The sequence below is a fragment of the Nilaparvata lugens genome, chromosome 1 (assembly GCF_014356525.2).
Source record: "Nilaparvata lugens isolate BPH chromosome 1, ASM1435652v1, whole genome shotgun sequence".
Classification (NCBI taxonomy): Eukaryota; Metazoa; Arthropoda; class Insecta; order Hemiptera; family Delphacidae; genus Nilaparvata; species Nilaparvata lugens.
Genome location: NC_052504.1, coordinates 80775743 through 80789483, shown reverse-complemented (window position 1 = coordinate 80789483; position 13741 = coordinate 80775743). Strand labels below are relative to the sequence as shown.

At 34.6% G+C, this 13741-nt stretch overlaps 1 protein-coding gene across 4 annotated transcripts in view; it reads right to left on the bottom strand.

The window, feature by feature from the left end:
* The window catches only part of LOC111055656 (ephrin type-B receptor 1-B), a 318970-nt gene that overhangs the window by 30945 nt on the left and 274284 nt on the right, over positions 1-13741 (bottom strand). For all 4 annotated transcript variants that reach the window (XR_005573871.1, XM_039444682.1, XM_039444678.1 and 1 more), the window contains exon 7: positions 5483-5638. Coding sequence is in view for 3 of the 4 variants with exons in the window: in XM_039444682.1 (XP_039300616.1) it covers positions 5483-5638 (156 nt within the window). In the remaining variant the exon portion in view is untranslated. The remainder of the gene's footprint in view (positions 1-5482; positions 5639-13741) is intronic.

Below are 13741 nucleotides of genomic sequence, written 5' to 3'. Positions count from 1 at the left end.
TTCTCTTCTTCTTCTTCTTCTTCTTCTTCTTCTTCTTCTTCTTCTTCTTCTTCTTCTTCTTCTTCTACTTCTACTTTCACTTCTTCTTTTCCATCTTCTTTCTTAGTTTTCTTCTCCTCATTTTTCTTATACTCTTATTCTCCTTGTTCTTCATCCCCATCTTATCTCCCTCATATTCTCGTTTTCCGCTTCACGCTCTCTCTTCTACTCAAGAAGAGAGGACATAAATGAAGTTGAGAAGGCGTACCCTGGGAGACCCTTCATTTTTTGGGTCACTCTTGTAGTCTCCATCCTTTTCCTTGACACTCTTTATCCTCCCGACATTTTTCATGGAAGTCAATATATCTCCTTACTTATGATTTTGTTCAAAGGCAATCTACTTACTTGAGAATTTTACTTTAAAAATTCCAAGTCTTTGTATAGCGAGGATGCTAGATAGTAATGAACATTGAAGAATATGAACATAAGTGGGAAGGAGATTAGTATGGATAAGGGGTTGTGATTCTTTAGGATAAGTGAAGGACATGAAGAATGCTCTCTTTTATGAAGCAGCATATGGTGGAAATTGTTGAAACCATAAAAGTTTCTCAATTGTATTGGTGATCTTGAGGAAATCAATCATCTAGATTATGTGGAACATCATGAGTAACAAATTGTCGAAGATACAAGTTTATTTTTCTAGTGACACAGACACTATAGTCCGTGCAAATTCACTTCAGACTTGGAGGAATATGCAGCACAGAGAAATGGAGGAAGATCAGCCAATTACAGTGATTAATAGAGTAATACAGGGCTCTCCAACCTACGGCCCGCGGATGGATTTTGTCCGGCTCGCCGAGAGTTATTGCAAAAGATTTTTCAAAATATATATTTATACGCATTTTTGACAACAACTGTTCAGTACTCTTCTCTTACTAGCCACTCCATATTTTCTTAATAAGTGTAGAATTAGCTGTAAACAAGCAGCGATCAACCATTGCGAGATATTAGCAAATGGTTCAACAAGTCGAATTCCACGTACATCCTTGTTATTGGCCCTCCAAGCCCCCCTAGAATTAACAATGTGGCCCTTGGATAAAAAAGGTTGGAGACCCCTGGAGTAATAGGTGGAAGCGCAGTTGCCAATTTGTCAGTCGTCTGACCGCTTACAGACAAGAAACTTCGCATGTGTAGCATGAGCTTGAGCACATAAACAGTCACTAGAAGTTGGAGATCTCTGGCCGCTTCAAACCGGCAACATCGCGCCTCTGTAACCCTCCCGCTGTATGTGCGCAGTATTCTGCTGCGCATGTCCATCCCAAGTCGGAAGTAATTCTGTACAGAGTATAATTTAACACCATACTCAATCTCTATAAACAGTTTGAAGCTGAAAGATTCAGGGCAGAATACTGCAACCCTTTTTACTCCTAACTTTTGATTAACAGATCGATAATATCTGATCTAATAACCTTGATGATGAAGTATTGGTTGACAGAGAAGATTCAAGCCACGCCTACAAGATTCCATGATTAGGAGGTGATATCAGAAATAGAAGAAAACGGTGATCGTTCCAGTCAGAAGAGGATGAGCAGAAGGAGGAGGCAGAGAAAGAAGAAGAAGAAGAAGACAATACACACTTCTGCTTGTTTCACGCTTCAGGTTTCATGAAATTTTGATTTGTGAGTCGATTTCAATGGAAGATGCTTCTTGGAGAGCTCAGAGTTTCCAACTAACAAGATTCTGTCAAAAGACGAATTTCGAAAGCCAATAACACTCTTCTCTGTAAATGAGAGGAGACTGAGACTAAGGAACAGAAATAGAGAGAGAGAGAGAGTTGGAGAAATAGAAAGAGAAAGAGAAGAGAGACAGTGAGAGAGAACAGAAGAGAGAGATAGAGATAGTGTGTGTGAGAGGAAGAGAGAGAACAGAAGAGAGAGAGTGAGGGAGAGAGGGAGAGTGAGCGAGAGAGGGTCACAGGAGTGTTTGAGAGGAGAGAGCACACTCCATTGGATAATGCTTAGTCTGTTGGAAGTCTCAAAAGTCTTCTCTTTTACTTTGGACACGGTGGAGAAGTATGGTCACTTCTCGTACATGTTCTTCAACTTTATTATTATCATTCTTTCTTAGATTTGTTTTCCTTCTCCTCTTTTATCTTCACCTTCTTCTTCATCATGATGGTCTTATGTTCTTCTTTCCTTCTTTCTTCTCCATATTCTCCTTCATTTTCCGTATTCCTCTTCTACTTGTCTTGTGTTCTTTCCTTCTTTTATCTCCACTTTAGAATAGAATAGAAGAATAGAATATTTTCTTTATTGAACACAGCAAAACGAAAACATCATGCAGTTGAATATCGCTCTCCTTCAGCATTTGTCTTCCACCTCTCCCTATCTGATCTGATGACCGGTGGTGAAAAACCACCAAAAATTGATAGATTATCACAACCTACTCAGCTCAGTTCCTAGTTTATTTCTGGAACAAAAGCAAGTCTCTCTCTGTTCAGGGCAAGCGAGAGAGAGAAGAGAGAAACTGTGATCTACGAGAATCATTACGGGTGACTGACGATGCTGGGCAAACTTTGAAGTAGAATGTAATGGAGAATGGGAGGAAAGAAGATGGAGGATGGAGTGGGAAAAGGAGAGAAGATGAGAATAGATGAGAGCGGACAGGCGGAAAAGCCAAGCTATCAGTTTTCAGAGTCTGCGGTCAGCTCATGCGAATGTATGTGTGGGCCTTGTTTCATCAATTCAATTCACAAATTTAAAAAATCAAGTATAATGGGAGGCTTTTATCAGAATCTACTATTAAATTACTATTGATCAATGAAGTTATTTCAATTCCATTAGAATAATTCTACCCCCTAGTGAAGATACTGTTCTAATTCCAGATCATGGGAACATTTGACAGTGGATATAGTTGTGTACTTGGAAAAAGAAATCAAGAATCAAATAATGTTCCACCACTAAACGCAATTACAAAAATTGTGTTCTGAATATGGAATTATGTTTTATATTCTGATTTCTCTAGATTCTAAAGAAGAATCTCCAATGAAATAGAAGAAAAGGCACTAAACGTCTACACCTTCAAACTGTTGAGTGAGAGTGGAGAATTATTAAGAGATTATGACGTTCATGTTACCTGGAGAATTAGTATGTTGGGAAAGACTCTATGCTTTCTGATAAATTCAAGTGCTCCAAGGTCCAAGTTATGAATACTGAATGATATCCTCATTAGGAAAATTTAACTAACTAACCATAAGCCACATTAAATAGAAGTTTTGTATCAATTTTCTCAACTTCAAGAAATATAACTTAAACAATTTATCTATTACTGTACTATGAGGAACAGTAAATACAAATGCAGTTGGATCTATTGCATAATACGATAATTATTGGTTACTCTACATTATGTAATACAAAATAAAATAATTCCATTTATCTCGAACAACCGAATAGGTTTAAAAAGTCATAAAATAAATTCATGAAAGAATCTCATCACGGAGCTCTATAAAATTACGCTGGGAAAGAAAGTAGTAGTACTAAGGCGGTATTATACAATTGTAGCTGCAATTTTAAATATAGATATAATAATGATAATAAAATTACGGTCCGCTCACGAAGTTGTCTGAGAGTGTTGATCAATAACAATCAAAAATAAAATACGGAGCATTGAAAGGTTTTCGCTCGTGGTAATTTTGTGTATTACTCTTTTCAGAGACGATTATCGCTGTTTCGCTTTCCTTTTCAAATGAAATAATTATTATTACGTATCACACGATTGGTGAAGAAAGTTCGAAGCCAACATAACCTACAAACACCCGTTCTTAATGGTGTTGATTCCCATTGCAATATTCATCCATTGCGTGGCATTAATAGTTCTCGAAAACATTCTAGTTAATTGGAAAATCGCAAATTATTGATAAGTTGTTCACGCTTTTGGAACAGACTTGTTTCAGCTTTCTCCAACTGAGTTCTGGCCACTATCACGATTCCTTTCTATGATGGGTTTTCAAGATGCGCTCTGCTCAGTTAGTGATAACTTCTGTGGAGCATATTGTGCAATCATGCTCAAATTCTGTCTAAAGGTAGACGCACACAGATCGTCATCGGACGGACGGCACGCATCGGACGGATCGGATTATTATATTTGATGCATTGTTTCCAATTGGAGTGCGCATACCTATCCGCATCCGTATATTATATGCAAAAATGCATCAAATATAATAATCCGATCCGTCCGATGCGTGCCGTCCGTCCGATGACGATCTGTGTGCGCCTACCTTAAATCCTCATGTAATAGTTATCATCAATTTTAGTAATAGAATAGGAATCTTTTTCCTACAACTTGACCAGCAACAGTGAGAATCGCGTTATAAATATATAGGCTTGTAAATATCATCATATTTATATAAATATCACTGTCAGTGGTAATGATAGGACGACGTGAATGCCAAGCTTCTTTTTCCACCACCTTCTATGGTGGAAAGCTTCAATTCGAGTCATCCCAGTATATCTGATATAATATGAATTGTTGATTCTTGTCCAAATTTCTATCTAAATTTGGGAAAGGAACAGTTTTGGGCTTTAAGCCTGTTGTTCATTTCCCAATCATTCATAGTTGAGAATTAGATTGTATCTATTAATGAATAATGTATTGTATTGTTACTGATGATCAATAGTGGTCTCAAATATATTATATTTAACAAGAAAATATTTATATTGAATGAAAAAGACTAAGAAATTGTCAAAAACCACATATTTATTGATACTTAGAAAGACCGGTTTCGGTTATTACACCATTGTCAATCTCTGATAAACTAAAAGTAAATACAAGAGCAGCAGAATTTATACTAGTAGGCGAGTACTGCTATTGGTCAAGGTCATGAAAGCCTGCCCTTGACCAATAGCAGCACTCGCTGCTCTTGTATTTAGTTTTAGTTTATCAGAGATTGACAATGGTGTAATAACCGAAACCGGTCTTTCTAAGTATCAATAAATATGTGGTTTTTGACAATTTCTTAGTCTTTTTCATTCAATATGAATAATTACCACAATATCAACTTCTCAACTACACAAAAAAAAATTCTCTCCATGTTTAAATAATACGTTTTCGTGATTGAGATTTATTTATTTATTGGATAGAGATTAATATACGATATAGATGTATTTATTTATACGAGATTCAGTATTCTGGTAGGTCATCATATTTCTTCATAGCCTACAAACGATGGAAACAGTTTTCCATTGGCAACGGTTCGGAGTTTAAAAATAATACAGCTGTCTGCTTTGTCTAATTAAGACAGACAAGGATAGCAGACTAATGTTAATCAGGTGCTGATTTTATAACGTGCATCTCACAACAAGCGAGATCCCCGTTCGGAGCGAGCCAACATTATAAATTAAGCCAGCATTAAAGTTGGTATATCAATGAAGATATTACATAATCTTGAATCACTTATAAAGTGATTGAATGAACATAATTTGATCAATTGAGGAGCAATAGGTACCTGTGCAGGGCATGCTCTTGGGGTCCTTGGCGGCGCGGTAGTAGCCCTGGTTGCAGCGGCACTCACTCATGCCATGGTCGGGCGCCTTGCTGTGTGGTGGACACATTTGACAGTGGTCGTCGCCCAGCGCCCACTTGTACTTGCCCGGCGGACAAACTGCAAACAAACAATCAATCAATCAATCAATCATTACATTAATACAATTATTACAATCAATAACCAACTACAATAATCAATCATTCCAATCAATAATTATTCAGAAACATACCGGTAACAAAGAGCATGGATCACAAGAACATAAAATAACGAATCGAAAAATGTCAAAAAAGGTGTGAAATAGAAGTGAATACACTTAGAAAAACATCACAATATCAACAAATTTACTATTATTCATAGAAATCAATGATACCTAGGTACCGTTTGTACAGTGAAAGCTAAACTGAAATGAATTAGCTGGTGGTTTCATCTCAAATGAATCACATTAAGCCAGTTACACACACATCGATCTTTGGACGCTTTATTTTTTGCCGACCTTATAAATTCTACCATATTAACGGAACTTGGCAAACACATCAGGTTGTTTGCCACGTTATGTTTAATCTTATAGAATTTATAAGAACGGCAAAAAATCGTTAGTCCAAGAATCGATTTTTATGTAACTTTTTGATTTTTATGTAGACTTATAGCAAACGAAACATAACCTTGATTTTTATTACAGTATGTATTACCACTACCATCTAGATTTGTGAATTTAGGCAGTAGTGTTATGGCCCGGTTGTACAAAAGCCTGTTGAATTTGAATGATTGAGCCACGAGAACCAATCAAAGAACCTTTTTTGAAAAAAAGCTTCTCTGATTGATTCTCGTGTCAATTATTCACGGTTAAAATTCAACAGGCTTTTGAGCAACTAGGCCCCAAGTTGAGATTACATTATACTGGCACCATGCAAACGATCCTTAATTAGATAATTGAATAACAATTATTAATTAACATTTCATGTTGATTAACAACTGATAATCAACAACCCGGACCAGTTTCTCGAAGATTAACATCATTAAATATTTTATACTGTTACATTATCAAAAAATTATTATCAATATCTTGATGACGATGATGATGATGATGATGATGGTGATGATGATGATGATATGATAGAGAGATTCTCAATTTAGAGACAGCTTAATTTGGAGATAATTATTGTTGAAGAGAAGAGTAAGAGGGAGATGAGAGACACGAGACTAACGTGATAGATGGAAGAAACTAGAGTGAGCAAAGGCATTGGAAATAAACTTCAGAGTAGATTTCATTTTAAAAATGATGAAAAAAGAAATGAGAAGTGAGAGGCAGACAAAATTCAGAAGGAAAGAAAAGAACGAAGAGGCTAAGGCGAAAAGTTTTCTGATAGAGGAATAGACTCCTTACAGTGTTGATAACCGCTCTGGGCTTAGGGGAAATTTGTAAGTTGAGAAGGGTTGGTACCAAGTTTAAACGTAGCCACCGAAAGGTGTGCAAGCTAAACTAAGCTTGAAAGAAGAAGGAGAAGGAATAAGTTATGCTGAAACTTTTTTCATATCTGTTCTGTGGCACCGGGGGGCTCAATAGTGACACACTTAACAAGAGAATAGAGAGAGGCCTGTCGTCATTCCTTAACTTTTCTCTGTTCCAGGATAGAGTAAGTGGAGGGAGGAGGAAGGAGATCTGATACGAGAAAGAGGATGAGTTACAGAGAGATTGGAGTTGGGAGTCTTGGGGAAGAAATTGGAAATAATGAACTTGATAATATATTTTTGACACCTGTTAGAGGGAGATCTCATTAGACCTGACAATTTAAATGTCACAAAAGAGGAAATTTCAATAATTTCTCCATTGATGATAGTTCCTCATATCTCTAACAAATAATTTCGACTTCTAGTCTGATTGCAATTGATAATTAATAAAAATTCGGAGTTGCAATGTTTCAAGTTGAATAATGGTACATAAGGCATACGTTCAACAAATGGATTTTAATTTATTATTTTATGTATTCATACAATAAGTACATCATCAGAGTGATAGGGAGAGAGAAAATAAGGTAACCTTGTGCTATTCTTCTCGCAAATTCAGATAAGGTTACACATAGTCTGAAATCGGTCAAGTCTTGTAGTTGTTCACTTCACAAAATTTTCAGTCCTTAATCATTTTCACAAAGTTGATTTTCAAATTTAGATGCTTCAAAACCAAACATAGAAGTAATATTTCATATTATCACTAAAATAGGAAATATTCAATAAATATTCTTTTTCTAAATGATAGAAAAGAAAATAATAAGAGGAACTCTGAGTACAAGATGTGGAAAAGCGATAGGATTGTGTAATGTGAGGAAATCAAAGAGGAGAAGAGAAAAAGTGACTAAAATGCAGAAGACGTGGAATAAATATGCAGAAGCGGCTGATAATGAGAGTATAAAAGAATGGAAGCTTGAGAAAAAGATTTAGTAAAGAGGAGAATAGGAAGAAAGGTGAAAACGGGAAATCAACATGAAAGAGAGAAGTGAAGAAGATTTTTGTTGTTTTATAGCGTAGCAAAGTTAGAGGGAAGACTATTGTGAAGTAATGAGATTCGAAAATTGGAAAGAATACTCTTCGAGTAAAACAAAGAGAAATGAAGGCGAAGAAAGTACAAAAACTTTTGTTATTTCCAAATTACGCTCAAAGTTTTAATCGATATACGAGTTCTTCTTTTCATATTACTACTTGTCTTCTTCTTTGTTATATTTTTCTCCTTCTCCCTTCTTCTCCTCCTTTTTTCCAGCGGCCTAATTTTTGAAGGCTATCTTGAGCCACTGTTAATTATTGCAGAAACGCTTCTCCTGCTTCTTCTAAGTAAACAAAATCCTGAAATTGGCAGATTTTTGGGAATGAGTTTCCCAGTCAGCCTACTCAAAAATGACAGAGTTCCATGGATTTACAACAAAACCAGGGAAAATAAGCTGAATAGCACTTACAACATTGTTTGAAAACTATCATTCTCACAGATAAACCAGTACCATTTTGAAAGCATCAAAAACACAATATAAGCACGCATGGAATGTAACAACGTAGATATGGACGCATAAAAAGCGAGTGCTTTTTTGTCCATCAACTCAAATTAGCCCAGTTCTTCAATTCCCTTTGGTGCACTAATTCGGTCCTATGGGAGGGAAAAATCATTTTCAAACATTTATTTATTCACAACACATCCTCATGTGACACCGTGTAAATGATAGAGAAATTGTGATAAACAGAGAAGAAAGATGAGGCATTGCAACAAAGCGGCAAACATACATGACCCGATAATCCCACAGTTGACATAATTTTTCACAATAAATCTCTCGGAGTGGGATTATGCGAATAGGAGGAGGGTAGACGGACGAAAACTTTTGTTTGCATTTTTCAGTTGGAGTGTGACAATCTGCAAATTTTGTGGGGGTGAGGAGAAATTCACAATAACAGGGAAAAAATTGCTGTGGAGGATAGAAAACAGGAAATATTAAAGTTGATTTTTTGCACAGCCCCTGGAGGCACTGAAATGCTGTTCTGTTGACTCTGGTGATTTTCATGATTTTTGTTTTCAGAAATAAGAGTTGAAAAATTGCAATTTGTTGAGAACTTCATTGGTTATGACTCTGAACGAATATGCTCTATTGTTGTTTATTAGCTGTGATAGTTCTTATTATTACTAGTTAACATAATCTCATATGATTCTTTGAAAGAGGTCAAGAAGAAAGTCAAACAACAAACGTTATCGGAAAACCAACAATAATAACAAAGACAATATTAAAAAAATTAAAATTTATGTTTTTATTCATAGAAATTCAAGAATTTTGTAACTACAGTAATAATCATTCGTCATTTGGATGGATTACATAAACCGTCCTTTTTCGCGAAGTGAAGATTCACATCACCAAATTACATTCTCTGAAGCAGTTGATTATTTGTTTATTGATTTTTCGCTAATTAATACTTTTCACTTCATAGCTAACTTTTTCTACAGCCATTGACCAGAATTGGTTTTTATATTTGATTTAAATTGAAGCCGGATAATCAAGATCAAAACGTTCATGATTGAATTGAGGTATTTCTCTAATGATACGAGATAATAATAATAATTGGATTTGAACTTTTTATGGAATTCTTGCACTATAGTTATTAAAAAACTGTAATTCCTCACAGTTTGTAAAATTTAGTAGAATACAGTTCCACTGTATTAAGTGGAAATCCTGTACAACATACAATCCTTAGACTCAGTTTCAATTTACTTTCAAAAGGAATGAAACTCTCCAAGGTATGGCTTAGAATAAGGGTGGACAAGCACGCTATTTTACTTGGAAATATGAATAAATAAAATCTTTCCTCCCCCTAATCCACCCGAAACCACGGTATAAGATACCATTTAGCGTGAAAACTCCTTTTCAGAGCTGCTCTACCGATAAAAACTTATTATCTCTGGATAAGGCATAACCGCTCTCGAATTACTATGCAGGTTTTTTGAAGATAGGATGGCGGGTTGAACAGCCCAAAGATATTCGAAGGCGGAGGGAAGAAGGGTAGTATGAGAAGGAAATATGAAGTAAAGAAAGAGAGGAATTAAGGAAGAGCTGTGAGAGGTAGAGAGAGAGGAAAGCAATTACTATATAAGCCCTCCATTTATAGGATGATGTTACTTCTTACTTGGCCATTTTTTCTCATTTTTAGAAGTTGTGGGAGAAAGAAATCTTAACGATTCGTTCGACCATGATTTTAATAAATCAAGAGGACTTCCTCTACTACTCCTCTCCTATTTTTGAATCACTTTCTTTTCTCAAGTTCTTCTTTCTCATCTGCACTCAATTCTCATTCCTTTCTTTTTTTCAAGGGGATTCATGATTTTCAAGTTTCGAAAAAAAATCTTTTACATTTTAATATAATTAAATATGTAATGGAACTTGAATAAGACACTACAATCATATGAATGTAATTACTAAATAAATTCCCCAAGTAATCCCCATGAAAAATTTAACAAGACTGATAATTAGGTAGATAGTATGAAAGGAAATGACTGTAAGAGATGAAATACAAGTTGATAAACGGATATGTAGGATTGAACAGCCAATTACATTCGACAATGGAGACAAGAACTCAGAGTTTGCATGAATGTTGAGTTCTGTAAAACATAAAATTCAACAAAGAAACTGAAAATGATAGGTATAGACAGGTGTAAATTTGGCTTTGTTGATTGACAGCTTGTATGAGGTCATAGTGATTAAAGAACCCGGATCAAGTGCTAATTACATATGAAAGCAATCATAAATACTGAAAACGGACAAGAAATGAATATTCGAAACAGTGGAGCCATCGTGAATAATTTACTCCCGTGCAGATTGAAGAATATATTTTGCCGAAGATTATAAGCAATGCTGTTGTTACTGTTTCATATCAAGATGACAGAGTGTTCTCCATCTATATTTCATCAATTATCTTTTATAAGCTATTATTTTGTGTGCTCTGAACACTCAATTAGTTGTGTTTCGAACATCAATTTCGTGTTGATTGTTACTTTGCGCTATCAGAGCATGTATCTCCAGTTGGATGCAAATTCTGCTTGTAAACAGGGGAAATTTCTGTAATATTATAGCAATTAATAGGTTTTTGAATGCAGTGAGCAGAATTAATTTGCCTAACAATTTGAGAGCGTTTCCACATTAAAATTTACGACCTATTCAGGATATGTGCCGGGAATACGTAAGACGTTGCTCATACAAATTGATTACGCCTGCTTTGATTATATGGTCGCTTTCTTATCAATTTTGCAGAGATTGTAACATATTAAATCTGGGTAGACAAAAAGCCCTAACAGAAACAGTAATAGGTCTGAAATAAAGTAACTGGCTAATATCGCCAAATAGATAATAACTAAGATTAGATAGCATCAGCTTATTCTGGCTAAATGGTACAAGAACCTAAAAAGGATTTGAAGGAAGTTTATTGCTCATAAATAGATTATTATATAAAATATTTGAAGATTGAGGTTATGTACATGTATTCACGGATCGGTGACCTAGAGATCGATCAAACCGAGGAACGTAGAATCTGACCAAAACCCCTTGGCAGAGCTTTATTGCAATCAGATGGTGTGCAATATGAAAAAACACCCGTCCACGTGGCTAATTATTAGGTAGCATGGAATTAATATTAATGTATAGAATATTAACTAGCATGCAAAGAGCATAAATAAAAAACCAAATAAAAATAATTAATGTATTCAGGAAATAAGAGTTACCAGGCGCATGAATACCGAATAAAATTTGCATGCACCAATAGTAAAACGGCAGTTAATAGGCGGCAACTGTAGGCCAGTTCAAAAATATTTCTATATATTTATATAAATGTACTAGATTTTGTGTTAAAACTTTGTATAATCTATGTTATCGATATGGCTCGAATGCAAAGAAATTATTAATCATACAATCTAAGCAATATTTTGGCATTTTTTGTAAGATCTATTTGAACCTAATGGCGGAGGACTAAGATATTTAAATTTTATGCTAATTTGAAAGTCGGAAAGAGGATCTGTAAAACTTGAGAAGGAAGAACCAGCACTCGCCAGCAAAATGCCACCATAAGAGGACCCCAAATATTTTAGAGCGAAGTACCTTACTAATGATTTTGTAAAAGTTAAAGTTAAAGTAAATTATTAAATTTCTTAAAAGACTTCGTGATGCTATTGTGAAGCAGAAGTCATTTTTCATTTTTAATTAAATTTATAACCCCTTGGAGGAGACGATTCCGGCTACCATATTCCCGGACCACATGGAGTTGGATCGACATCGGCGGCTTACAAGAAGATTTTCGACACGTGAGTGATTAAATTTGAATTAGTGATGGGCGCCCTAGTGCTTCGAATTAATCTGATGATCAAAGCTAGCTCGCCGAAAGGGTTTTATTATAAATTGAGAAATTAATAAGAGTAATACTTGCGCAAGTAAAATTAGTATTAAAGGTATTTATTTGAAAGCAAAATATAGATCAATATTTTAGAAATTCTATTAAATCAAAGAAGTACGAAATCTAGGCTATTAAAACATATGCATATAATATTTAATTTTTGCAATACAATTTGCGATAATTTATTATAGTTCTAATTCACTAGATGAATGGCTCTACCTATTCCGTCAGGTGCCGAATCTTGCACCCTGAGATAAAAATATATATTCGATACAAATAAATCTACTAAACACTAGAGATTTTAATATATAAATATATATTTGGATTATTAGTGGCTAATTTATCAAGCTGATCTTAGAGCACATATTTTTTGATTGAATTATCCAAGTCGACAAGTATTAGCAAGTGCATATCGCAGCTACATGCAAAAGAATGCATATGATTTTAAGATAAAGGCACATGGTAATGATTCGTGCCATAAATCTAGAATATAAGTTAGCCTGTGATATTTTTATTGATTTCAATTATTGTTCTATTTTTATATTATATTTTTTTTATCGCTCTATATATATTTTTTGCCTCGACTGATCTTTGCATTATTTATGTAATATATGTATGAAACTTCATGGTGTGCAATTTATTTTTTATTCCTCAACTCTATAGTATAAGTATCATTTATATATATATTTATTATTTATTGAATTACAAGAGTTATTGGAGAAGCCCATATCTAGGCCTATCAAGATTTTTTAAGACTGAATACTATTAGAAAACCACGACCTAATTATATCAAATCTCATGCTTTACCGACTGATGCCAAGCAGGAGGCCAATCGTTATTTAAATATAAATAATAACGTGACATAAAGACATGTCGTACCAACGTGGGGCTGATGATGAGAGCCAAGCTCATTGAATAATTATTTGAAATTAAGTCAATAACCATATTGAAAATTATAGATAACTTATACGAGTTTTGAGGAAAACTGGCGAAAGGGAAATTTGTATTACTTTTTGGGGAATCAATAGCTTTAAATAAGAAGAATTATATGTTTTAAAGAAAATTTTATATTATTAGTACTGTAAAAAATATATTTTATAGAGAGAGATATTATATTTTATGGGCCTAAACTGCTAGTCAGAAATCAATGAATAGTATTATTATATTATAAGAGCTTAAGTAATAAATAGGTTACCTGGCTTGTAATGTCCATAGGCCTATCCTCATTTGTGTCCTTATTAATGCCTTGTTGGCCAAAACTTTCACTTTTTTTTTAACAAACACTTGACACTTAATCCATTTTTAAAATATGAGTCT